Source organism: Pelobates fuscus, chromosome 4 (assembly GCF_036172605.1).
Source record: "Pelobates fuscus isolate aPelFus1 chromosome 4, aPelFus1.pri, whole genome shotgun sequence".
Taxonomy (NCBI): domain Eukaryota; kingdom Metazoa; phylum Chordata; class Amphibia; order Anura; family Pelobatidae; genus Pelobates; species Pelobates fuscus.
The window spans coordinates 54,637,521-54,665,368 of NC_086320.1; the positions used below are offsets into that span (position 1 = coordinate 54,637,521).

Genomic DNA, 27,848 nt, shown 5'->3' on the forward strand with positions numbered 1-27,848 from the left:
ACCAAAGTATGCACCATGGGTGCCTATAAGGTAGGTCTACAGATATTTTAAAGCTGCATTTAAATAGCAATGTAACATGTAAGTTTAATTCTAAGTAATGTGGGGTTCTGCCTTTGGGCACCCCTGATGTACTCAAATTTTCTTTGTTAAATTTACGCTGATCTGTATCGTAGAACGAAGGAGATCAACACCTGCTCCTAAAGAAGAAGAAAAGGTGAATGAAGAACAGTGGTCACTTCGGGAAGTTGTTTTTGTTGAAGATGTAAAGAACGTTCCAGTGGGCAAGGTTTGTTTATATAGTCATGAAATGTGCGTGACCAATTCTGATTTATAGATTATATATTTTTAACAAAGTATGCATGTGGTCGTTACTGTATACAAAAGGGTGTTTGGCCAGCATCATTTGAAATCCTTAGCTCCTTTAAACGGTTTGCTATATACTTCCTCCTGCTTGTGTCAAATGTTGAATTATTCTTAAGGATTCTTTCTAAAGTCCAGCTAAATTGACTTCTCATAGTCTTATTATACTGCATTGTTGCGAATACAATGAATTTTTAATTTTAGCGGGAATTAAAGGGTTATTCCAAGCACAATGACCAATTCAGTGGTTTGAAATGCTCTCAGTGCTTGAGTTCTGTATGTACAGCATTTTGCTACGAAACACTACACACACACACTTACACACTTTAATGCCTCTACTGCCTCCACCACTGGGCAGAGTCTTTGGGGTGTCATCAGCCAGCTTGGCACTGGCTAATGTCAATTATGTTTTATTTTCATTGCACGTGATTAGTCATTGGATGAGAGCAGTCGTTTGACGCTCTCTGCTAATGATTGGTGACAGCCGTGGCTTCTGCCTACGGCAGACTGGGCGAATTTCACTGGACCACCAGGGAGCATCAGAACTTGACGTGGACCCAGGTAAGGGGAACCGGCCAGGGAACACTCCTCGCATCATAACCACTACGTTGTGCTGTAGTGGTTATGATTGGAGTAACCCTTTAAAGATCTGAATGACATGTGGCATACTTGAACTCTATACCTTAGAGTTAACAATCATTCAGTTCCTATTCTTCTACAGCCAGCTCAAGAAGCCCTGACTAGAGGAGTAAATACAACTGCATTTGCTGTGCTACAGAGCAGCAGAACCCCCAGTAGGGGGTTCTCCTGCTCTCACCTCCCAGCTATTTGTTGCCTTAAAGGACAATGCCGACTCTAAGATGAAGAATAAACAGGTAGGGAGAGCCTAACCTTAAAGTAACTTTTCTTTCAATTATTATGCCCTTTAAATGGATTAATAAGTAATTTGTGCATGTAAACATGGATTGCTGTTGATTTTAGGTGCTCAAAGTGGATGGGGCCTATGTGGCTGTGAAGTTCCCTGGCACTTCCAATAACTCTAGTAGCCAGTGTAACCCTGGTTGTGAGCCCGACCCATCATCTCTCCTACAAGATTGCCGGTTATTGAGAATTGATGAACTTCAGGTACTTAATTTGCCTATGTCCTCTTCCAATTTTTGTTTAAACCAAGGAAAAGCTAACTTATTTATGCATTATAAATTCTTGTGAGGGGATAACTAGTTTGTATTAAAACACATTAGTCCCCTTTTGGTTTTTTGGTTTTTTGTTACATGCAGATTTAAAGCGCACTGCAAATTTTTGCAAGTATCTCTTCATGTAACAAATCATTTACAACATGATGCACACATTTACTCTTTGCAAAAGCCATGAGCTTAGTCATATGATGTATTTTTAAATAGAAATGTTAAGGCAGCTCTAATAATTGTGTCCATAGTTTGCATTGGTCCTGTATAATAGTCAGTACAAAGGATGTATAGTTCCTTGCATCCAGTAATACATAGTTTTGTGTGTGTGTGTGTGGTTTGTGGGTTTGTTATGGGTATTCTAACAAAATAGGTATTGCCAATAACTTTGTGAATGGGAACCTGTTCTAGGTGGTGAAAACAGGTGGAACGCCTAAAGTCCCAGACTGTTTCCAAAGGACTCCTAAAAAGTTGTGCATTCCTGAAAAAACTGAAATCCTGGCCGTAAATGTAGATTCCAAAGGTAATGTAAAACCAGATGAGAGAAATCAAAATTATTTAGTGCTGTCACTTTTCAGGCTCTTTCCTTGGAATTGTAGGTGGAAGTATTTACTGAGGCGTACACGCAAAGTGCAACGTTTCAACCGGTTCGAGGTCTTAGCATTGCACTTTTGTATGTGTATCTCCCACTAAACAGACAAATATATTGCTAACCCTTTGTTTCTCATCTGCATTAGGCTATAATGTGTTGAACGTGGTTCAACTCAAAGATGTAGGTAATGGTCAGAAACACTGACTCGTTACGGAGACATCTAGACCTTTTCTCAGTGTGGTTGAATATTTTTTATTTTATTTTTTTTTCCCCTTAAATTATCTCACCACAAACTTTTCTTACAGTATGTGGCGTTTACATTTTGTGCACTAAATATTTTTGTGCGATGATGGATTTTAAATTCTCTCTCCTCCTGACACATCAATTGTATCAGTTGAGAAAAGACAAAAACTGCATTTGTGTAGCTGTGAGTGTACATCAACCAAACTAGAATTGGCAGGCTTTCTCATGTGACTGTTAATTAAGCATGAAATAGTTGCATATCTTGTCCATATGGTGACTGGAAATAAAGTAGAAGTCGCTTACTTTTGGAAGTTGATTTTAAAGCTCAAGAACATGAAGCAACAATGGGCTTGCCAAATACTGACTAGGTACAATGCACTTTTGCATCATTGTTGAAAGATGCCTTGTATTTTTGTGTGCCTCCAAGATTGGTATTTATGTAAAAAAAGATCTATAGAGTAGAAAATTGTATATTTTTTGCTCTGGGACATCTACATAGAAAAAAACGGAGAATCTGCCTTCTGAAGCATACAGGCCATGAACAAAAAGTGTCTTTAGACACACCACCTTACTGGGATGAATGTGCTCAAATTTAAGGGGTTTGAAGTAAGTATTTAGTAGACTGGAGTATGTCTTGGAACCACTTGAGCCTGGATGGGAATAGCCATTTTCACTACAACTTTTTAATGCATTAGTGCAGTCTGCAACAACAGCACTGCATCTCATCTCCTCTTTAGTATGTAGAATTTGTGAGGAAATACAATACAAAGGAAGCTTAATTCTTGTACATTACACTTTTTCCCAGTAGAAAATCAGCTGTTGATTGAAAGGGGAAAAAATTATTGGTTTCTGTCAAATATTTAACATCTGACTAAAAAAAAAAAGTAACTGACTGGGCATTTTTAAAATGTTTGGGTAAACTAACAGGTTGTGTTTTTTTTGTTTGGATAAGACTTTCAAATTATTTACTATTTGATAAATTTAAAATGTAAGTATTTAAATGTTTTAATATTGTGTGTTTCTCAGGTATGATATAATTATTTTCTAAACAGGTGTTCACGCGGTTTTGAAGACTGGAACATGGGTCCGCTACTGTATATTTGATCTTGCTACTGGCAAAGCTGAACAGGAGAACAATTTTCCCACCAGCAGTATTGCTTTTCTTGGTCAGAATGAGAGAAATGTTGCCATCTTTACAGCTGGACAGGTTTGATGATTACACATAACTTTTATTATACGTAATTTTAGAAGCGTTAAGTGACTAGAAAAGCTTGGGGTCTGCTCCTGCTCTAGTGTATATTTGCCACACTTCCACCCCCCCCTCCCTCCCATATAGGTTAAAGTAGTTAGAACTAACTGACCGTTCATATTTCTGTTAGAGAACTAGTGCTCTCACCATTCTACTGAACATACAATAGTGACCTATGTTTGGTAATTTATGTAGCATATCATTTAATCAAATTGTATTCACTCATATTATGCAAATGTTGCATAACCCATGCTCTGTACAGAGATTTATACACCTAAACAGGAAGCTGCATCATAAAGTTATGTTTGAATTGTATAGATTTCGTTGACAGAATTCAGGGAACTTTGTAAAATAGCTAACACTTGTCTTTTGTTTTGTTTTTTCTTCTCTCACTTATTTCTTTGACTTAAGGAATCACCCATCATTCTGAGAGATGGAAATGGTACCATTTATCCCATGGCTAAAGATTGTATGGGTGGGATAAGAGATCCTGACTGGCTTGATCTTCCACCAATTAGCAGCCTTGGTATGGGCGTTCACTCCTTAACTAATCTTCCAGCAAATTCAACAATTAAAAAGAAGGCTGCCATAATAATTATGGCTGTGGAGGTATGAACAGAGATAAACTACTGCTTTATATAGAAGTCTTATTACTTTTGGGGTATGGTTTTTTTATTTATTTTTTTTTTATGTATTTTTTTTTTTTTTTTTTTAAATCTCTTCTGTAGTAAGGATTTGGAGGTTGTCCTATCCAGAAATGCATGGTGTCACAGGGAGGCCTATGTGTCAACCTGTGACAGTGGGGTGAATGTGGGCATAGAGGGGTTAATAGCACCAAGCTTTTGGCTACATTATCCCTCTACAAGGTCATAAAATGACACTAAATTAACCCCCAAATCCCACTTACACCACCCCAGATTTACTCTGCTGCTACCACCCAAGAACTTTTCATAAGGTGATCAGGTTATGCTGAAAGCGGCACTGTCACCCCCTTAAAAACCTTGTATTTCATAAGAGAGCTAATCTTAAAAAGTAGGAACTTCTTCGGAGCTGGGCGAAGCTACAGCCGCCTGGAAGTGTCAATCCCCCCCAGCTGTCACCAGTGATGGCCGCAGGGAATTTACTTTATGCTACATAGGCATCAGTGCCATACTCTCGCACATTTTAAATGATTGTGGAAGTGCGTTCTTGCTACCACAGCATTTAAAGGAATTTAATGGGCTGTGAGCGCTGCTCATCACTCTACTGCGAAAGCACAGAACCTACACTATTTCAGATATCACTGCAAATCTTACAGCAGGCTAGTGGGAACTTTTAGTTATGTCCATTTTGGTGTTGATCCGTTTCAAGAGACGTTCAATATGATCTGGGCTGGCATTCAGTTATATCTGTCTTTGTTTCCAGCAAAGCCAATCTTCCCCTGGCCACATATCTGCTTTATTTACATTACTGATATGAGCTCATCTTTCATATAAGCACTTTATTTTTACATGTTCAAGGCCCCAAAAGTGTTTTTTTTTTTTTTGGTTTTTTTTTTTTTGCATAACTTTGGCTGCAAGCATAGCAAGAGGACCTCTGTGGAGGTGTCATCATACAGATATTGCAGTACTCTCTGATCAAAGGGGGTTCCCTTCCTTCCATATCAGACAAAAGTACTAAACACAACAAAAGAGGATTTGGGTTAACCTTGGATATCAAACAAAAAAACAGAGCTTAACCTTTGTGACGCAGGGAGAAAGTCAGTGGGCATGATATGTTATATGGCTTTTTATTTATAATTATTATTTTTTTTTTTACAATACAATATGCAAAGGCTATATAATATGATCATTTAGGGGGTGTAGTGTTTTTTTTTTTGTTTGCCACTGTTTCTCTCTTAATAGGGTTTGCTGCTCTGCGTTGATGGCTTTTGTTTTTAATCTTTCAGTCTCTGTACAATTTAATTCTGTTATGTTGCAGAAGCAGACCCTGATGCAGCATATTCTGCGTTGTGACTATGAGGCATGTAGACAATATTTGATGAACCTAGAGCAAGGTGTTGTTTTGGAACAGAACACACAGATGCTACAGACCTTTCTTGGCCACCGCTGTGATGGCAATCGAAATATTCTGCATGCATGTGTGTCCGTTTGCTTTCCAACAAGCAACAAAGAAACTAAAGAGGAGGAGGGTACGTCTAGATGCTTGTCTTATCTGTAATTGTTTTTTGTCAAAACTAAAATGTGTTCTTGTGTCCTATATTTGTATTCAAAATACAAGTTTCTGGTAAAAATACTAAATTGTCAAGTGGCTGTTTTTATTACTCCATTGTGGTGTTTTTTTTGGATATATATATATATATATATATATCACCTCCCATTCCCCATCACTATATAGATATCATTTTTATTTGTGTTTAGTATTAGAGAAATAGTATAGGCATCTTCAATACTGTATACTGACGTAGTCATGATGCCATTAAAGAACAGTTTACTGTCTAAAGCTTTTCCTTCCCAAACATTAACTAATTCATGATCAATTAATTTTTTTTTGTAAATTTACAAATAAATACAAATTTAAAAAAAATAAAATTAGTAAAGTGGTAATGGAGAATTTAGATTCAATTAAAGTGTGCATGTCAAAATTACTCTGCAGGAAGCAATATGCTAATATCACAAGCCTATTTATCATTGAAGCTTTATCGCTCCATTTAAATATTGTAGAAGCAAAGAGTCACTTTAATGGCCTAACCTGGTTATATTGCTATCTTACTTCTTAGTAAGATGAAAGCTGGTTATTTTTTTTTTTTTTTATTTTTTTTTAGAAATTGCTTGCAGCTTCACTTTCCTTTTGAAAAGTACTCTTCTTCTACAGGAATAGTAAATTTAAATTCATCTAACATTTCTAAAACAAACTGTCCTCTTAATAGTAATTTACAGCAGTAATATGGAAAAGGAAAATACGTGTAAAATCTAAACTTGGATGAAAGGTGAACTTCTGGAACTGCGGTTGCCAAAAATGTTTTCAAATAAGTGTTTAAATGCCATTCTGTGTTGGGTATATACCAATTACTGTTCTCCTTGTTTCAGAAGCAGAGCGCTCTGAAAGGAATACGTTTGCAGAAAGACTCTCTGCTGTGGAAGCTATTGCCAATGCTATTTCTGTGGTGTCAAGTAACGGCCCTGGGAATCGGGCTGGGTCTTCTAGTAGCCGGAGGTAAATAGAAATACATTCTAGAAGTGTTTGTGCCATGCCTTATATTAACATGAGAATGTCTTTCCTAAATATGGGAGACCTTAAGGTCTCATAAGATTTTTTTTATTGTTTTGCTACTCCATGTGAATAAAATTGCGCTAAAGTTTAGTAAACTGCAATGTGTTTGTAACGGTCTTTAGTAAATTTGGCAAAATAAGAAATATAATGGATGTATTTTTCAGATACTGCTGTTAAAAAAAAAAAAAAAAAAAAAAAAAAATCAATAATTTTTGTCTTTAGTTTGCGACTTCGGGAGATGATGAGGAGATCTCTTAGGGCAGCAGGCCTTGGTAGACATGAATCTGGAGCTTCCAATGATCATCAAGACCCAGTATCTCCTCCTATTGCACCTCCTAGTTGGGTCCCTGATCCACCAGCTATGGATCCAGGTGAGTTTTCAAAAACTTAATTTAATGCAGTCATTGGATATGTTGCCACAGAAGTTTACTTGTATTTCTGCTTCATGCATCTTTCGTCAAAGTGAAGTAAAAGGAAAGCTATTTCATTAGAAATACAAACTCGCACACACGCTTGCCTCTTTCAGCACCAACTCTCTACTGTAAAGCTAGTTCTTCTCCTTCCTCAATGTTACAGTGATTGTGGGACATAATGTGCTGCATGCACATATAAGCTTCCTGATAGGAAAGTGTTGAATCATTGATTTCTTATGGGAAATTTGAAGACGTTAGGCGTCCACTTGCAAAGCACGAGGACATGTCATTTCACAGAGTGAAACTACCTTATGGCCCAGAAGGCGCCTATACTAAAGGTGGAGTTGACCCTGCAATGTAAGCATTGTGGTCTGTCAGAAACTGCAATATTTTGCAGGGTTAAACAGACCGTTGCACTGCACCCAGACAACTTCAATGAGATGAATGGTATGGGTTCCTATAGCTTCTCTTACTACTCCTACTAGTCCTACCCCCTAAAACCCAATATTAAACTAATTAGAAGGCTTGGAAATGTGGCTTTAAGCCATGCATCCAAGCCCTCTTGGTATGCAAGTCAGGATTCGTTCTTCCCAACTCTCATACTGTAACATACCTTGACATAATGCACACATGTGCATTGCCATCATGGTGTGCCCTAGAGAATCATTGTATTCACTGATTCTTTATGGTGAAATTATAGGTGCATCACAGCAAAGGCCACATGTGCCTACGTTCCCCAATGCTCCTCTATGAGGAGCTTTGGATTGGCACGCCTCCAGGATGACTCAATCCAAAGGGGTGGCAGCAGTGCTGGGAAAAGGTAAGGTATTGGTTTGTGTATGTATTTTATACAGATTGGGAATCTAAACAATGTTCCTTTAACTTAAATTAACTGACAGAAAATAATGTTACTAATTTCAGGCATTACAGCTCATAAATGTTATCATTAAGGGTATACCACCTTTTGGGGAATTTGCTAGGTTTGAGCCTTCCCTTGCATACACTGCAGCAGCTAGCCTGATAGGAGCCCAATGAAATAATTGAACTCCTTTCTTAATGCTCTCCTTACTGTCTGTAAAATCACTAGGGGGATAAATCTGTGGAGCATTTAATGTCCAGTGCTACCTTTTTATTAGCAAAGTCTGGCACAAGAATATCAGCTGACAATCTGATTTATTTGTATAGTTTTCCACCTGTAGCTTAACGGTTTACTTTTTTTTATAGATGGTGACATCGATTTTATCCTGGCGCCTGCCGTAGGGTCCCTTAACACTGCATCCACAGGCACTGGCCAGGGCGCTAGTACTTCAACCATACCTGGTAAGCGGGAAAACTTAATTGCGAGTGTATGTGTGTATGTATATATAAATTTTTATTTTTAATAAAACCTTGTGCATATGAGTACAACAACCTAAAGGAGGATAAAATTAAAACTGGTATAGATGAGTTTGTCATGTTCGTCGATCTTTCAGAAAATGCATGAAATGAATTTCCATAATGAAGTTAAAGAGGAAAATCACAAAACCTATTGCAGGACTGAAATTTACAAACCCTCTTTTTAGATATTACTATGTCAAAGACTTTGTTTTTGTTAATATTTGCTAGTCTTGGCTTTATATAAATGTCTTATTTTTATTTCCCAATTCCCAATGTAGGTCCTTCTTCTGAACCCTTAGTGGTGGAGTCCAAAGACCGCAAGGCCAATGCACACTTTATCCTCAAGTTACTGTGTGATAGCATAGTCCTACAGCCCTACCTCAGAGACCTTCTTTCTGCCAAGTAAGTTTTACTTTTCAAAGAACGCAATAGCTTGCTGCTACTTTACAAGTGAGTTACAAGTTACTGCTGCATGACACACTGGGGATCTACATTTGCTCCACAGGCATTCTGCTTAGTGCACTTTATATTAATGGTTATCTGCATGTATAAATATAATATACAGTGGGACCTCGGTTTACGAATTTAATGCGTTCTCCGGGACGTTTCGTATTGCGAAAAATTCGTAAACCGAAACAGTTTCCCATAGGAATGCATTGAAAACCAATTAATGCGTTCCGGAGGTGAGAAAAAAGTCAAATAAAGTATTTTATCTGTTCAAAACTCTTTATAAAGTGCACTTTAAAGGCATAAATACTGTACAGGGACATGATTAATCAAGCAATAACATTTCAAACATCCAACTTTATGTTTTATAACATCACACATCAACACACAGTAAAAGGCATGCAAACAACTAAGCTCAGCTCCCTACCTCTCCACTTCTTGAGATGCTTCAAAAGGCTCCAAAACTTTCTGCAAATGGCTCCACAAGGCTCCACAACTTGCTGCAAATGGCTCCAAAACCTCTCCAACACCTCCACACTCCACACTCACGTGCTACCCACACTTCAGTATGCAGGGGCCGGAGCTATAAACTGGGACACTTGTTTCGTATTGCGAAAAAAATACGTAAACCGAGGCATTTTTTAAAATTAATTTTTATACGTAAACCGAATTTTTCGTTTACCGAGGCATTCGTTAACCGAGGTTCCACTGTATTTGATGCGGCAAACCTTGAGTACTTGTAAATACGCAGGAAGTTCAGGTATCTCTCACGATACTAGGAAGTAGCTCAGCCAATACTAGTGTTATAATTCTCTTCAATGGGCGATAAGCTTATCCATTTAACATTGTTTCTGTCATACAGTACAGATTCTGAAGGTATTGTCATTGGATCATTTACTGTGAAAAGCACTGAAAGCAGTATTACACAGTTATTGTACCTCTGAATAATTCTTTTTTTTTTTTTTTTTAATTTGTTTACTTTTCAGGGATGCTAGAGGTATGACACCTTTCATGTCAGCTGTTAGTGGTAGGGCCTATCCTGCTGCTATTACCATATTGGAAACTGCACAGAAAATTGCTAAAGGTGAGCAAAAGTGAAGTACTTGTTCAAGATTTTATGTTCTGGACTTACACATACAAATATTAAATGTGAAATTCCCTTTTAGCTGAAGCAAATTCCAGTGAGAAAGAGGAAGATGTGTTCAAAGGAATGATTTGTCCTCCTGGGACAAATGCAGATGACTCCCCTCTCTATGTCTTGTGCTGTAATGATACCTGCAGCTTTACCTGGACAGGGGCAGACCATATCAACCAGGTAAAAATAGTGAACTTCGTATGGACATTGAGTTATTTTTTAGAACAAGTGTAGAATTTGAATTGGAGTCTTTTGGGAGCCTTCATACTAAATTGTATGTACTCTAGGCATGTGTGAAGGACTATTGCAGTGTTGGGTTGCTTTCTGCTTGGGATCATGGTGCTTTAGGTGAGGTGTCTAGCGCCTTGCATACTGCCTAGGGATTTTGGAGAATTCAGGTCGGAGTTTCGCTCGCTTATTAACGGTTGCAGTGTCCAAGGTTTAATCTTAAGCGGTTGCACCGGTTTACCTCTGCCCCTCTCTTCATGTACTGTTGCCTCGGAGGCGGCTTCCCGTTGCTGGGCTGATAAGCACAGTGTGTGCATAAGCAGCTCTGGGTCATCTGTCGACATTAGCGGTCTCTTGTCCGTTGACTACCATCCCCTTTATGCCCCAATGGAGTGCTCTCTCAAACGCCTTGCAATCGGAGCCTGCTTTCTCCTCTCTGTCAGTACTGAGAAGGGCATGTCGACATCTATAGATATCTTGTGCCCCCCGTTTTGTATTATCCCCCATCTCCCTCAAGCAGTTCATGATCGCCGATCTTGCTGCTCCGGCTATGGTCACAGTGATTGTGTTCCTGGGCGCTCCGGCTGGGCAGTGGTTGATTTTCTCACCCGAAATGCAGATGTTACCGTGGGTCCCCCTTAGTGCCCATCTGAGTAACATTCTGGATCGCCAAATCTGTGAAATTTCATTTCAATTGCAGAGCCTGCTTGTCAGCACAGGGGTTTGGGGTTACTCCCATGTAACTTAAGGGTTACTTCTGATGGTTTTTATTTTTAATTTTTTTGGAGTAATTGTTTCATCACAATGATAAATATATTTTGTGTGTCTTTCTTCTTCCCAGGACATATTTGAATGCCGGACATGTGGGTTATTGGAGTCTCTATGCTGCTGTACAGAATGTGCCAGAGTCTGCCATAAAGGCCATGATTGCAAGTATGTATGATACGAATGATAGCATATATTATGTGCCATGTACGTTCATAATTTCGTTCAAGAAATGTTTTTAATAACCTTTCTCAATTTAGGTTGAAAAGGACATCACCTACAGCCTATTGTGACTGCTGGGAAAAATGTAAATGTAAAACCTTAATTGCAGGCCAAAAGGCTGCTCGCCTTGACCTATTGTACAGACTACTGACAATCACAAACTTGGTGACAATGCCAAATAGCAGGTGCGTGACTTATATTTTAACTCAAACCAATTATTTCCTCTGACAAGCTTATAATTCTGCATTTATTTATTTTTAAAATATATATATTTTTATTTTTTGCATCAGCGTATACAATGTTTTATATTTTACTTTGAAATAGGTTGTTCATTTTGATAAAAGATTTGAAAAATTAAGTCACGATTTACATAGCTGCAGCTTTCATACCTAAAAGTGTTTGAGTGAAATGAAGGTTTTTGTTTGTCTTTCAGAGGAGAGCACCTTCTTCTTTTCTTGGTTCAGACAGTTGCTAGGCAGACGGTAGAACACTGCCAATACAGACCTCCACGTATTAGAGAAGATCGGAACCGTAAGGCAGCCAATCCTGAAGGTTGGTAATATTTTTTACTCTGTGCGAAGAAGTGATTTTTAAATCCCTGATTTTGCATTGATAGACCTTTGTAAACTGTAATGCATTCACCTGCCAGGAGCTGTGCTTGAAAGTAGAAACTGCTTCTCCATTTGCCATTTGTATTGACATAGGTCTCAATGTAACTTTTCTTGATACATTCTTAATGGGGTTTTAGCCCTTGAATGTGAATGAAACATTCTAAAATGTAATCTCTACATTGTAAGACTGTATAGATTAAACATTGTTTTTCCTTTAGTTTAGAGCCTCCCCAGCCCCCCCACCCCCTCTTTATTTTTCTATCCAACTTTAAATGAACAATGTATTCACCATAACTACCTCAAATTATTAGAGTCCATGGTGCCTGGAGCTAGTCTGATGTAGCTAGTGCTGCATACACAATCTTCTTGAATTTGTCTTTCTTCCGGTCTCCATTCTTCCTGAAGTCTGCCCTTTGAAAAACGTATTTTCGCCTTTATCCATTTTATAGTTTCCTCCAATCCCTCTCTGTAGATAATGTTTATATTGAAATGCTCTGACCCTAATGGGCAAAATAGTCCAAAATGACAGGAATCTAATACTACTATAGCTCAATAACCTCATACAAAGCTTTAATTATTGAAGTGTTGGATATCTCTCAAATAACCTTGAAGGTCATAAAACTCCAGCCAAAGAACCCACATAGCAACTTAATGTAAGGCTCTCCATGGGTGTCTGAAGTTTGTACCATGATGTCTGTATTTATGATGATGCAGTCTGTCTGAACCTATAAAGTTAACTAAGCATAGTGTAATGTAGAGTAAGTGTGTCTCTATCGATTTTTATATTTGTTTTATTTCCACCCACACCAATGAGTTAAACTTTCACTCCCCTCATTACTTTTTTAGATTCAGATATGCCAGATCATGACTTAGAACCACCAAGGTTTGCTCAACTTGCCCTTGAACGAGTCTTACAAGATTGGAATGCCTTGAAATCTATGATCATGTTTGGATCGCAGGACAACAAAGACCCGTGAGTCACTACTCTATTGGGTGATCCTTCTGTCTGTGAAACGGGAGGGGGTAGCTGTGTGTAAAAAAAATCAAAAAAAAAATCACTTGTTTGATTTCTCTTTACAATTGCATCAAAAGTGCTAACCTAGAACTTTCTTTTCTGCAAGTCTTAGTGCCAGCAGTCGAATTGGCCATCTTTTGCCTGAAGAACAGGTTTATCTCAACCAACAAAGTGGTACAATTCGCCTGGACTGTTTCACTCATTGCCTTATTGTGAAGTGTACTGCAGACATTTTGGTAAGTTTTACTATACACAAACTGCATTTGGTATTGCCTGCCATTCGTTTTGTAGGAAAGCCGTAACTGGAAGCACTTCTTGTGCTTTAAGAAATGCAAAAGCGATGGAAATTGTTTATTCTCACGAAAGCTTGTAACTTGTGAAAAGGCAGTTATGACATATGTATATAGTATCCAAGTTAGCAGAATTTTAATGCTGATTATGCAGAACGTCTTTGTTAATTTTTATTTATATTTTTTTCCCCTGAAGCTTTTGGACACCTTATTGGGGACCCTTGTAAAGGAATTGCAGAACAAATACACGCCTGGGCGTAGAGAAGAAGCTGTTGCTGTAACTATGCGCTTCCTACGTTCAGTGGCACGCGTGTTTGTCATTCTTAGTGTTGAAATGGCTTCTTCTAAAAAGAAAAAGTAAGTTTGCACTTTGTTTTGTTTTTTTAAGTGAGCAGAGCAGTGACCATGCATAAATATACAATGCAAAGACTACATATCTTTGTGATCTCTGGACAATGAAGAAAAGCTCTCCTCTCTCCTAGTGCTGCACTATGAATTCTTTTTGTTTCACTATCCTATTTCTGTAAATTGATCTTTGGCCTTTTTCTTCTTCCTCAGCAATTTTATTCCACAGCCAATTGGCAAGTGCAAGCGAGTGTTCCAAGCATTGCTCCCATATGCCGTGGAGGAGTTATGTAACGTTGCTGAATCACTGATAGTTCCTGTGCGAATGGGCATTGCACGTCCTACAGCGCCTTTCACCTTGGCTAGTACAAGTATAGACGCCATGCAGGGTAGTGAAGAACTATTTTCTGTAGAACCTCTCCCACCACGACCGTCCTCGGATCAGTCAAGCAGGTATGTTTTGTGTACTGATAAATTCTGACATCCCATAGTGTATTTATTTCTTTTTTGTTTCTGCTTCTCTATTCACTCTTCCCTTTGACAATTGTTAGCCTATTCAACAAATGGCAGATCTGTTGTGCTTTCGTTGAGTTTGCTGCCTCTAGACCTTAACCTAACCCTGTAATCTAAACATTGCTGGTTCTCTAAAACAGCAATGTTTTGTATTGCAGGGTAACTGGGACAGGGTCTTTGCACCCATGCCATTTTAATGTTTGTGTCCCTTTTAAGACCATATCCGTTATGACAGATGTGTCATCTATTTCTATGTGGAGTTTTTATACAGAATTAAAGCCATTTCTTTCCTTTGCATTTCTTATGCAGTTCTAATCCGTCTCAATCATCCTATATCATACGAAACCCTCAACAAAGAAGAATAAGTCAGTCACAGCCTGTGAGAGGCAGAGATGAAGAACAAGATGACATTGTCTCAGCAGATGTGGAAGAGGTAATTTTAGACAACTTTCTAAATTCATATTCATGCATTTGTACCGATTGTGTCTTGGTCACTTAGAGGGTCCATTTAAAAATGTCACTAAATGCATCTGCTGGTGCAGTAATGATTTATAACAAAATTAATAGACTGGGGAAAACACTTTCACCATAACACTGCTTTTTCTCCCTCTAACAAGTCAGTCAAACAAACATCAGCCATTATTGTGCAAACATATTTTTTACTTTTTTTTTTCCATTCTATGATTGAGTATAGCTTCATACATTGTCAGGCCAGAGATTTCATTGGATATATCTGACCTTTTATTAGTAAAATACCAGACTGTTGGTTAAAATTCCAAATCATTTTGCGCTTGCAATTGGGTATTGTCATATGTTTTCTAGAGCCAATGCTAATACAGGTTATTGTTCATCTTACAAGCTATAACTGGTGCCGATATTCAGTACAATTAAAGTTTTTTTGAAAAAGCAACCAGATTGCTACACAAATCTAGCACGAACTGTACATGTGCTATAGCAATCCCGCTCTGATCACGCTCAAGCAGCTAGTATTTGCTGGGATCGGTAAGATTCCATCATGCACAGTGTTATTACTGATGGACATGTGATTGCTGTCAGCAACCCCAGCCAACCCAGTACATTATAGTAGATTAATCACAGTCTCGCCTCCCTGCCTAAAAAAGTGTGTAAAAAAAACAAACAGACCAATACAGATGATTAGAAATAGGCCAAATATTGGATATAATAATCAGCGAACAGATTATTGGTTTATCCTCACCATGCTTCCACCATATTGTTGGTAACCCACAAATAAAGCACCTTTAATTTAAAATCTTGGAATGTATTTGTAGCAAAGATTTTTTTTATGTAATGCTTCTTAGGTGGAAGTAGTAGAAGGTGTGGCTGGAGAGGAAGATCACCATGACGAACAGGAGGAACATGGGGAGGAGAATGCAGAAGCTGAGGGACAACATGATGAACATGATGAGGATGGTAAATGAATTTATCTCATAAAACATCTGTTTACTCAAATATTTCATGTGCATAACTAGTGCTCAGATCTGTAGCCATTTACACACAAGGCTCATGGGTGTTCTGTTTATTTTTATTTTTTTTATTTTCTTTTTTTCCCCCTAAAGTTCATCCTTTACAACAAACATATTGATACCATGACTAAAGATGGTAATGGTGTTTTTTGCAATCTAAATTTCTACCTTTTTAAAGGAAGTGACATGGAACTGGATCTTCTTGCTGCCGCAGAAACAGAAAGTGACAGTGAGAGTAATCACAGCAATCAGGACAACGCAAGTGGTAGAAGAAGTGTTGTGACTGCAGCTACTGCTGGTTCGGAAGCAGGTACAATATTAGCCCAGTAAAATGTTTTATTTTCTCCTGTAACTTCTTAAAGGGATACTATGTAAACACCCAGACCACTTCATCTCATGGAAGTAGTCTGGGTGCAGTGTCCCTGTCCCCTTTATCCTGCAAGTGGAAACATTGCAATTTCAGACTAACTGTAATGGTACATTGCAGGGTTAAGATTGCCTTAAGTGACTGCCTTGCAGACAGTCACTAGATGTGCTTCCAGAATACTCTGTGAAACGACACTAGACATTCTCACGATGTGCATGAGGACGTCCAGCGTCTTCAAAATCCCCAAGAGAAAGCATTGATTAAATGATTTCCTGTGGGGAAGCACTAATGCATGCGCATTAGGCCCTCCATCGTCGTGACGTCACAGGAGGAGATGGTGCCAGGGCTGGGGGTGAGTGGGCAAGGGTAGAACTCTAGCAAGAGCATACTATTGTGGTGTTAATACAGTTCTACAGTATTCTACAATATTCCCAAGGCTCGTGTTCCTTTTTAAATGTGTTCTCCAGCATGTATTAAATGGAATATGATGGAATATTATAATTATGCTTGCTATTTTATCAGTCTTTCCAAGCCACTGCATGGGCCAGGCCCAAGTAACCTTCGGCACTCCAGATATTGTGGATTTACATATCTCCTGATATTTTCCTTATGGCTGTAAGAACATTATGGGAGATGGGGTCTACAACATCTGGAGTGCCAAAGGTTGAGTGCCCTTGTTAAATCCCCCCAAGGGAAAACGAAATACAATAGTGTAATACAACAAATAATAGAGTGCCTCAATATTGATGCACTCACAAATGCAAAACTGAAACTTGGGTATCAATCTCTTTTCAACGAAATGGCAATCTTCTAATTTTGCAAATGCCGTGAATATAAAAGTCTTAAGAAATTTAAGTTATAGCAGAGCTTAAAATTATAAAACTTGCACTGTTAGCCAAGCCTTAAGTTATTTGCCAGTGTAAGCCTGGAGGTCCCATGGCACATTCACTAGTGGTAAATGTCTACAAACTAGGGCTGCATTTTCACTCTCAAAGGCTAAAGGCGAGTGTAGATTTTGAGCCCTGGCTTTAGTATTTCTTTGCACAGAATAAGTTCCCCGTTATGTACAAGTTACTAATGTACCCATTGTGTTTTGTGAGGGCCATCCAAGCCTTGGTTACTATTGCTAGGTCAGTCTTACTGTGTAAATAGGTGTCTGTGCCATTGTTGACTGGCCAAGATATATGCTTAGTTAGGTCTGTATCATATGCAGCGTGAATATCAGGCAGTGTTCCTTTTGATTTACATTCGTTAAAACACGTTTATTCTCCTTGTTCAGGCGCAAGCAGTGTCCCAGCCTTTTTTTCTGAAGACGACTCACAGTCCAATGACTCCAGTGACTCAGACAGCAGCAGTAGCCAAAGTGATGACTTGGACCAGGAGACCTTCATGATTGATGAACCTCTGGAGAGATCAACAAATTCCACCCACGCAAATGGTGCTGCCCAAGCTCCTCGTTCCATGCAATGGGCAGTGAGGAACACCCAGAGTCAGAGAACTCCTAATGCTGCTCCATCTAGCACATCCACTCCAGCAGGCAAGTGGAATTTTATTGCAAGTTAAAGTTTTCTGTTTTTTTATTTATTTATTTATACGACGCAAGTTTGAGTTTCACTTAGTCATGGCTCTGAGAAAGCAAAAATAAAGCATTTTCTGTTATGGTAATGGTTAAATGTCTTCTAGGAATCTTTGTTTTGTACAGCTCAAAATATATACTTTATTATAATAATAATTATATATATATATATATATATATACATTTTTCTTAATCTATTTTTCACAATGCTTTAACTTTCTGAAAAGAACTAAACATGGACATTCTCCCTTAGTATTTAAAGGGGCACTATAGTCTCCAAAACCTTAGTTTAATGAAGCAATTGTGTATAGATCATGCCCCTGCAGTCTCACTGCTCTAGTTTCTGCCATTTTGTTTTAGCAACCTTAGTCACACCTCCCTGCATGTAACGTGCACAGCCTTTCTAAACACTTCCTCTAAACTGAGATCTAATGTTTAGACTTCCTTTATTGCACAGTATGTTACATTTATAATTGATCTCCTGCACTGTTAATAGCTTGCTAGACCTTGCAAGATCTGATTTAAAATGAAATAATCTTTCTCTTTACTTTATTTTTATGCAGGCTGCCACAGCTAGGGGAGGTGTGGTCAGTTACATAAAACAAAAGTGATTTAACTACTAAATAACATATAATTGAGCAGTGAGACTTCAGATGCATGATCTATACACTAAAACTGCTTCATTAAGCTAAACATGTTATGATGTCTGTAGTGTCCATTTTTAAGTACAGATTGATTGTTCTTTATACTGCTTTTTAAAATGTCAACTAAGGCTTTTCAATATTTTTCCCTTTCCTGCCTTTCTTCAATACAGCAAGTTCAGGTGCTCTGATTTACATTGAGCCATCCAGCTTGCGCCGGAGTGGGAACATGAGCTCCAGCGCAGCAGCGGCCCTGGAGGCAAGCAATTCCAGTAGCTACCTGACGTCTGCAAGCAGTTTGGCAAGAGCATACAGCATAGTCATACGGCAAATATCGGATTTAATGGGCTTAATCCCAAAGTACAATCATCTAGTGTATTCTCAGATTCCTGCTGCTGTGAAGTTGACTTATCAAGATGCTGTTAACTTGCAGGTAAGTTGCGTTTGACTATTCATTTGCTCCTTTTAGATCCAGGAAACCTTAATATCATGACGCGTTAGGTGTTGATGAATTTTGTGCATGCAGTTTGTGCAAGAAACTTGTCTAGCACAGAACAGCCATTCAAGTGGGAATGTCTGTTAGCTGAATGAAAACATCAAACTGAAGGTCCCATGTTTGGATAACTTGTTTAATTTAATAGAAATTTAAAACTTGTGTTTCCTGAGGATCTGTCATTGTTAAAAGTTCATTAAAGTGTAAACGGTTGGGAATGTAATATTTTCAAGTTTTGGCAAAAAATTTAATTTGTCACATTGAAAACAAAGCATACTTTGATAAATGTTTCCATGTTGTGTTTTTTTGGCTTCAAATTTGAAATTTCCTTTGAATTTGTAATGATAAAGACTTCAGTGAAATGAGTTGTTGTAGGCATTAACATGCCTGGAGTAAATTTAGGGGTTGTTCATGTCTTCGAGATCTGGGGTAGGATTTCCCTGCACAGTTGGGGGTTTGCTGGGAAGAATTGAGCTTGGAGTCTGGCATCAATGGAGACATAGGCTGTCTCTGGGGACAGATTAGATAAATTATGGGGTGACATAATATTGGGAACTTCTTTTTTTTTTTTTTTTTTTTTTTTTTTAAACCCCCTTAAGTGACAACTATAACTTGATAATGTGGTTTTGCTAGTGTTTGCTGTACTGTAAACAGTCTAATTGGGTTGTTATAGCTACTTTTTATGTTATTTTAATTCCTTTTTGTTTAATGAATTAAACATTGTGTAGCTACTAAAATAACCATGGCAATTTCTGCCTGTATCAGAACTATGTTGAAGAAAAGCTTATCCCAACCTGGAACTGGATGGTCAGCATAATGGACTCCACAGAGGCCCAGCTACGTTATGGGTCTGCATTGTCATCTGCGGGAGATCCTGGCCACCCCAACCATCCACTTCATGCTTCCCAAAATTCCACCCGACGAGAGAGGATGACTGCACGAGAAGAGGCCAGTTTGCGCACTCTGGAGGGTAGAAGGTATCTACAGTACTGATATTCTGGCAGCATGCTGTTGCAGGGTGTTTTGTTCTTTTTAGGAATTTGTCAATTACTTTGTTCAGTGTTGACAACTGAAAGTGAAGATCAGGTTTCCTTGTGTATGTTTAAAGGTTTTGGGTAGGCAAAAAACTAAAATTTAATGAGCATAGTGTGCAATGGTTAGTCTGGTGTAAGCCCTTAAAGCTAATGTATATTTACAAAAAAATTAAGGGGGGGAGGGGGCACTAGATAAATGAATACTACAATGTTTAGAAATGCATCATTTTCCTGCACCTCTATTAATTTTGTATTATGCTTAAAGTGGGACTGTAAGTTAAGTATTGAAATTAATTATTATTTTTAAATGAAGTATGTTTAAAAAAAAAAAAAAAGTTACCCCTTTAGTGTAGGACAGGACCCATTGGAGGAGTTGGTAAATGTTGGCACTCCAGATTTTGTGGACTACATCTCCCATGATTCTTTGCCTTCATCATAGCTTTAGGAGCATTTTGGGAGATGTAGTGCAACAGCTGGAATGCTGTAGGTTCCCTACCCCTGGTCTATGGTGTTTTCGGGTTTTGTGCAGGAAAGACCATAGAGGGGGACTTTAGTCAAATGCCGAGCAAAGCTGCATGTATATGGTTTAAGGATATCATATCTACTGAAGGTAGGAATACGTGTGGAGTCCTCCCTTTGAAGTGTTTTTTTTTCCCCCCAATACATTAATACTATATTGAATATTTTTGAAGTGACAATGTCCTTTAATTGTGTGAAAGAGAGGTGATACGTAGGGGCACTTCCTTGTAATTCTGTGGTTCAGTTTTAATGGATATGAGACCTCATTCACTTTGTATTTTCAGTGCACACGTGCAAGAAGATCCTGGTTACATATGTTGGTGCAGGATTGCTATCCTGGTTTTGCACACATTAGTGTTAGCTAAAATTGTAAATACTAGCCTGGTTCTACCTTTTTGCTTTCAGTTTAAGTAATGATAACTTCTTTCCTTTTAGAAGAGCCACATTGCTCAGCGCTCGACAGGGAATGTCTGCTCGTGGAGACTTTTTAAACTATGCCCTTTCTCTAATGCGGTCTCACAATGATGAACACTCTGATGTGCTCCCTGTTCTGGATGTCTGCTCATTGAAACACGTGGCCTATGTATTCCAGGCTCTGATCTATTGGATTAAGGCAATGAATCAACAAACTACACTAGATACTCCTCAACTTGAAAGAAAGAGGTACTCTATAGTTTGTGGATCTACAGGCATTGATTTGGTTTCTAGAAATAACAGTTACATTTTGGCTCCTGCCAGTGGCAAAAAAATGTGTGGGAATATGTCCAGGGTGATGTGTGTTTGAAACATTGTTTATATGTAGACCCCCTCTTGTCTAGTATGATACCTGGCATTTCTGTCCCATATGACAATTGACCTTTTATCCTTTACGCTTCAAAGGACCCGAGAATTATTGGAACTTGGCCTAGACAATGAAGATTCTGAACATGAGAATGATGATGACACAAATCAGAGTTAGTATTTATAAATGTTATTTTTATCACGTTTTGGCAATAACATTAGGTTAGGAAAAGTAATTGTAAATCAAGACACATAAATGAATTGATTTTGAAAGTACATAATGTGTAGGATTTCAGTTTATTTTGAAAGTTACAGGTTACAAAATACAAGGACTAAAATAAAATTTCAATGTGAAACAATTTTAGAAGTTGGTATGTTTGTCTTGGAAGTTTAGTAGCCATCACAAAAAACAAAATTGCCACACAAGTATATATAAAGTAGACTTCACAGGCTATTAACCTAAGGTTATTTTGACACTTTTTACATAGCCATTTCACCGGCAATCTTTGCTAAATATTGGCGTAAAATGTAGTTTTTTTCTCTATTTTGGCATATACACATATAACAAGGTTTTTGTAATGTGTATTTCGTAAAGCTAGTGTGTGTTATCCCTGTACAGAACACCATATTGTGTTCAGCTACATCTGCTGAGCACAACGATACCCTTTTTATAGATTTTATACCCTATTCTGTGAAGCTACAATGCCATATAGGAGACCATGCTATTTCAGTTTCTAAAGTTGGAATTTTCATAGACGGTCATATGTCTGATTTTGTGGCAATAAAGCCACTCAAGGGTATCTTATTAGGCATATATTATACCTTAAAGGATCACTATAGGGTCAGGAACACAAACGTGTATTCCTGACCCTATAGTGTTAAATCCACCATCTAGCCCCTCATGCCTCCATAAATATAGCAAAATCTTACTGTATTCTAGCCAGAAGCTGTAGATCTGCATGCTGTTTGCCTCAAACAAAACAAGCAGTCTGTTGACTTCAGAAGTGGTAGCCTGATCCAATAACAATGCTTCCCTATAGGATTGGCTGAGACTGACAAGGAGGCAGATCAGGGGCAGAGAGCAGCAGATCAGCACCGATCTGTCTCTCTGCACTTCACAGCTCACACAGAGCTGCAGGGAGACAGATCAGGTTTCACTGCAGCACGTGTGATCGCTCTGACTCCCGGTCAGCTCGATCACATGGGCTGTGAAAGTGAAACTGCCCACAGTAGTGTGCCTCCGACAATTTCCATCCTGCGTCATTGAGGGGTTAATCTAGAGCTATAATCTAACAATTCTATGTAATAGTAATAGACGTGTTTCTTGGAATGGTGACTAGTCATAAAGCATGATCCTTAATGATTAGCACATAAAACATGTAAACACGTGATTTTGTATAGCAGTCTAACTTCTATTACCAGGTTCCACATTGAATGACAAAGACGAAGACACACTACCAGCTGAGACTGGTCAGAATCATCCGTTTTTCAGACGCTCTGATTCCATGACATTCCTGGGTTGTATTCCACCAAACCCCTTTGAAGTTCCTCTAGCTGAAGCCATCCCACTTGCTGACCAACCACATCTTTTGCAGGTATAGCAGCATTTTCTTAAAGGAACACTCCATTTATTTACATGAAGTTGTTATGGTTCCAGGAGTCTCTATGGCACTCTTGCTTTAACGGGTTAAACCTTTCCCGACTGGTTTAACCACAGAGGTTGCTTTCAGGGCTGATGTCCAGGTGCCCCAAGTGGCATCAAGTTTTTGAATCTGAGTTAGAAGAAACGCAGAGTGCTGCTAGGCAGGGGCGCCGCTGCATGGATAGAGCGGTCAGTTGATGCTCTAAGCAAGGGGTTCCCAACATAGTTCTCAAGTACACCCCACCAGTACAATATTTATGTATTACCCAGTTGTGTCTAAAGTGTTTTTTTTTTGTTTTTTTTTATTAATTAATTTTAAAAACACCTTAGACACAACAGGGTAATCCCTAAATCATGGACTGTTAGGGGTTACTTGAGGACTGGTTGGGAACCACTGTTCTAAGCCAATCCGTATCTCCCCGTTCATTATAAAGGTACGTACCGTTCTTTAAAAAAAAAAAAAAAAAAAAAAAAAAGCACCCCTTAATGTAAGAGAGCATTGGAGTCCTCCTGGCACCAAAAACCTTTTATAGATTATGTAATAGTGCAGTGGTTCCCAAACCAGTCCTCAAGTACCCCCTAACAGTCCAGGATTTAGGGATTACCCTGTTGTGTCTAAGGTTTTTAGAAGAAAAATAAAAATTGACACAGCAGACAAACCGTTTTTTTTTTTCTCCTTGTAAAGTGCAAGGCAATTACTGCAAAATGTGTTATTTACATTTGGAATACTGGGTTGAACATTTTATACAATCACTATATATATCTTTATTTATTTTTTTCTTAACTAACAAATCGTGTTAATAGATGAGCACTTGATTCTCTCCATAGATGAACTGCTGGTTAATGAAGGCTAGTTTTGCGGTATGTTGATATAATTTGAAATGATATTCTGTTAAGGGTGTTCTGTTAATGGTGGAATAGTAGCTGATGACTGACTGTGGTTATCAGACCTCCTATGATTCAATGTATTGAGCACTATTTTAAAATTAGTCTGGTTCACTCAACTGGCTGTCTTAAAGTTATATAAAAAAAAAAAAAACCTGATTGCTACCATCCCGCAGCTACTGTCAGTTTACTATATTACTGAACCAGGCAATGTCTATGAACCCCTACTGCAGAGTTGTTTATGGCATAATCTCTTCCTGCTTAGAGAAGATTAAAAACACGGGATTTTAATCTTATTGCATTAATGCATTGTGTAAGTCATTAAATTGAATTACTTTAGTGATATAACCTACAACTTCCCAGAATTGTTATACCAGTCCAGTATTTATTTCCTAGAAGGAACCTCTTTCTACTCTAAAGACTAATAGTGTTACATTATTAATGACTTACAGATTCACAGCTGAACTGTTCTTGCCAGTGCTGTTGCTTCCTTTCTAAACATTGCTGCACATATGGTCTGATACCCGTATTGTGAATAATCTGTCCAATCTCATACACCAACACTAGCTGTACATTGGAGGAACTAACTTTAAATTATTTATTTTTTTAAAAGCCGAATGCTCGAAAGGAAGACTTGTTTGGCCGTCCAAGCCAGGGTCTTTATTCCTCTACAGCCAACAGTGGGAAATGCTTAATAGAAGTGACAGTAGACAGAAACTGCCTTGAGGTAAGAGGAAGCTACTTCCTTTCTTTATGCTTTGTGTTCAGTAATTTGGTTTTAATCAATTTACTGGATCGTTTTGTGGGACTTCATTAAAGTGTTCCAACAAACTTTCCCAAATCATGTACCAATAGTAGCTTATCTTATTTTAATTTTTATTTTTTTATTTTTAGTTCATGGTGTGTGCCATGCATAAATGCATGCAACTAGAAATCCTATATCTCCCTCCTCTGCACAATTCTTGCCAGGCTGTAAAATTGCTTAATTTTTAAGCAGCTATGGGTCTGCTTGTACTATGACTTATCCAATATGTCACATTACATTTTCTTTAATAACTACATGATGTGAGTCTGTGCCAGTTCCTAAAAATAGGCGGCTGTTCTTTAATTCTTTTTCTTTTTTTCTTTTTTTTTTTAACAAAAATGTGTAATTTTTTTTTTATTTATTTTTTAAATGCTCCCTCCCCACCCCCCCCTGGTATTTAGGTTCTACCAACCAAAATGTCTTATGCTGCTAACCTGAAGAATGTAATGAGTATGCAAAGCCGCCAGAAAGAAACAGAAGATCAAAATATGCTGCCCGAGGAACCAGACAACTCCAAACCAGGCCCTTCAGCACATGACCTAGCAGCACAATTAAAGAGCAGTTTATTGGCAGAAATTGGACTGACTGAGAGTGAAGGTCCTCCTTTGACATCTTTCAGGTACTCTTTTCTGCATACCTCTATTGAATTTTGATATCAAGTGGACTTTCCATTTTTCTTTAGTAAATTGTATTTTACTAGCATATAGTGGCAATATAGCACAAGTGGGCTGTACTTTCTAACTCCGTACAAGAAACTGTGTAGTAAAAAAATAAATAAAACAATTTAAACCTCTCCTACTCACCCTTTAAATGCTAGTCTCCCTAAACCACTGCAATTCTTTCTTGTCCCGTTGGCAGGACGGACAAGTTGCTCTGTGGGTAGACTGATGAGGCACACAAGTTGCTGCCTGGGGGACTGAGTCCGATAGATCCCTGGGTGGCGAGCTGCAGGACAGAACCATCTTTATGATTTTTTTTCTTACAGGATTTCTAAAATTATTCATACTAGAGCAAAAAACTACACTTCAGATTTACATTTTACTATTTCAGTAAACGTGTTTAAATGTTTTTTGCAGACCAATTCCTTCTTGGGCATGTCTGTATTTTCTAGGTAAAGTACTGGTTGTTTCCTTCCAAGATGTTTAGAGGACATCACCGCTGACACTTGTTGAATTAAAAATGTTTTTTTCCTTTAGGCCACAGTGCAGTTTTATGGGCATGGTGATTTCCCATGATATGCTCTTAGGACGATGGCGTTTGTCTCTTGAGCTGTTCGGCAGAGTATTTATGGAAGATGTTGGAGCAGAACCTGGATCGGTGAGTATTTATTTTTATATATATTATTATTTTTAATGTTGTATTGTTTCTGTACTGATTTTAAGAACTTTCTCTAAACAGATTTTGACAGAATTAGGTGGTTTTGAAGTAAAAGAATCGAAGTTCCGCAGAGAGATGGAGAAACTACGAAATCAGCAGTCAAGAGACCTGACACTAGAGGTAGGATGGCAATTGTTTTCTAACTTTAGTAGTTTTGCCTATGATGCTTGCTTTACAAATTGCATGTTATGGTGTAAATTAGAAACTGAAGTCTTTATATTATACACCGATTTAAGCCAGTAAAGGAGAAGAATATTTTTTAAATTATTGATCTTTAAATGTTTGCCATATTCAGTGTAAAAGTCTTTTTCTTTTAGTAGTTTGACCAGTTGCACTCCCATTAAATATGCGTGTTTTGGCTATATTAATGATGCCTAATTTTCCTCTTTTATCTTCTAGGTTGATAGAGATAGAGACCTTCTTATCCAGCAAACAATGAGGCAACTAAACAACCACTTTGGCCGTAGATGTGCCACAACTCCGATGGCTGTACACAGAGTAAAGGTCACCTTCAAAGATGAGCCTGGGGAAGGCAGTGGAGTAGCCCGAAGTTTTTATACTGCAATTGCACAAGCATTTTTGTCAAATGAGAAACTGCCTAGCCTTGATTGTATCCAGAATGCTAACAAAGGAACACATACAAGTAAGAATCTTTTAAGGCGCTGATTAACAATTGGAATTTGGGACATAAGATGTCACATCAAGCCCATATATACTTTTGATTTACCTATGGTAGCCTGTGGTAAAATTCATATGGTGTCTAACCAGTTTGCCAGGTTTTTATTCCCCTTGGCTCCCATTGCCTCCGTTTCAAATGCAGAGCTACTTTAAGAATAGCCCACTATAACATTTAGGCTTAATCTATCTTATCAAAGTGTGCTACAACTTTATTAATAGTGGACATCCATAGGTTTGGTTTTTCTGTGCAGAAATCAGATCTGTTTTGGCTTTGTTTGTGTTTTTTTTTTTTTCTTTTTTTTTTCCCCCATGTTTCCCATAAATTGTGCTAATGACTTGGGATTTCTTTCTTTACTCCTTTTTAAGGTTTAATGCAGAGGTTAAGGAATCGGGGTGAGAGAGATCGAGAGAGGGAACGAGACATGCGGAGAAGTAGTGGTTTGCGTGCAGGATCTCGCCGTGATAGGGACAGGTTAGTTTTAAGTAAATATTTGTAATTTTGGTTTTCTTTTGCGTTTATAGGCTTTGACTTGCCCATGCTTACTTAGAGCTCCACATTAACATTGTTTTTATTGTAGGGATTTTAGAAGACAGCTCTCAATTGATACACGTCCTTTTAGACCATCATCTGAAGGAAATCCTAGTGATGATCCAGACCCTCTGCCAGCACATCGCCAGGCACTTGGGGAGAGGCTGTACCCACGTGTGCAAGCTATGCAGCCAGTAAGTGAGCATGCGCTTCTACAGATGTTGACTTGCCTTATTCTGAACATTTACTCCTATAACTAAATGTTAGCCGTTCTGCTTTGATGTAGGTAAACACATAAATGAGCAAGGCAGCTGTTTTGGTTGTACTTGTGTCTGCTTTTTGGCTCCTCTTGGTCTTGTGTGCCATCTATTAACTTTTTTTATATTTTTTTTATATTGAATTCTGCCAACACCTGTAAGGATAGTCCTAGCGAGAAACTTCTCCGCAAAAGAATATCCCTATCTATTACAAAATAATATCATTCATTAAGAAATTGGATAACAAACCCTATTGTTATTAAAAGTGTTTTACAAATAAACAAAGTAAACTGATTATCTCATGATCATCTTATTTCATTGAGAAGACCTGGCAGCTTTTTACCAGCATCAACCCCAAGCTTCACTCCATTTTTCTTACTCCAAAGTGCTCTGGATAGTGGGCAGTATTTGTACTCTCAAGACCAAGTAAAGTTACAAGTTTTGCAAACACCATCCATTCATCACCTAATGCTTATTGTTACTTTTGTATATGACTGTGTTTCTTGTAGCCCATTTCAATTTAGACTGTTGCACTAGCAC

At 38.2% G+C, this 27,848-nt stretch overlaps 1 protein-coding gene across 7 annotated transcripts in view; it reads left to right on the forward strand.

Moving 5' to 3' along the window:
* Positions 1-27,848, forward strand: part of UBR5 (ubiquitin protein ligase E3 component n-recognin 5) — a 79,153-nt gene that overhangs the window by 43,701 nt on the left and 7,604 nt on the right. For 4 of the 7 annotated variants that reach the window (XM_063451184.1, XM_063451191.1, XM_063451186.1 and 1 more), the window contains 35 exons: positions 174-286; positions 1,342-1,485; positions 1,956-2,067; positions 3,432-3,586; positions 4,040-4,237; positions 5,588-5,798; positions 6,697-6,823; positions 7,103-7,251; positions 8,518-8,613; positions 8,949-9,072; positions 10,104-10,201; positions 10,284-10,432; positions 11,322-11,413; positions 11,506-11,652; positions 11,901-12,019; positions 12,925-13,051; positions 13,200-13,329; positions 13,580-13,740; positions 13,942-14,181; positions 14,551-14,674; positions 15,561-15,672; positions 15,904-16,035; positions 17,372-17,633; positions 18,487-18,742; positions 19,568-19,779; positions 20,791-21,018; positions 21,235-21,308; positions 22,558-22,730; positions 24,276-24,389; positions 24,869-25,086; positions 25,664-25,784; positions 25,866-25,964; positions 26,244-26,487; positions 26,889-26,994; positions 27,101-27,245. In XM_063451184.1, coding sequence (XP_063307254.1) covers positions 174-286; positions 1,342-1,485; positions 1,956-2,067; positions 3,432-3,586; positions 4,040-4,237; positions 5,588-5,798; positions 6,697-6,823; positions 7,103-7,251; positions 8,518-8,613; positions 8,949-9,072; positions 10,104-10,201; positions 10,284-10,432; positions 11,322-11,413; positions 11,506-11,652; positions 11,901-12,019; positions 12,925-13,051; positions 13,200-13,329; positions 13,580-13,740; positions 13,942-14,181; positions 14,551-14,674; positions 15,561-15,672; positions 15,904-16,035; positions 17,372-17,633; positions 18,487-18,742; positions 19,568-19,779; positions 20,791-21,018; positions 21,235-21,308; positions 22,558-22,730; positions 24,276-24,389; positions 24,869-25,086; positions 25,664-25,784; positions 25,866-25,964; positions 26,244-26,487; positions 26,889-26,994; positions 27,101-27,245 — 5,312 coding nt within the window. The remainder of the gene's footprint in view (positions 1-173; positions 287-1,341; positions 1,486-1,955; positions 2,068-3,431; positions 3,587-4,039; positions 4,238-5,587; positions 5,799-6,696; positions 6,824-7,102; positions 7,252-8,517; positions 8,614-8,948; positions 9,073-10,103; positions 10,202-10,283; positions 10,433-11,321; positions 11,414-11,505; positions 11,653-11,900; positions 12,020-12,924; positions 13,052-13,199; positions 13,330-13,579; positions 13,741-13,941; positions 14,182-14,550; positions 14,675-15,560; positions 15,673-15,903; positions 16,036-17,371; positions 17,634-18,486; positions 18,743-19,567; positions 19,780-20,790; positions 21,019-21,234; positions 21,309-22,557; positions 22,731-24,275; positions 24,390-24,868; positions 25,087-25,663; positions 25,785-25,865; positions 25,965-26,243; positions 26,488-26,888; positions 26,995-27,100; positions 27,246-27,848) is intronic. The other 3 variants (XM_063451189.1, XM_063451190.1, XM_063451185.1) reach the window with 3 other exon arrangements.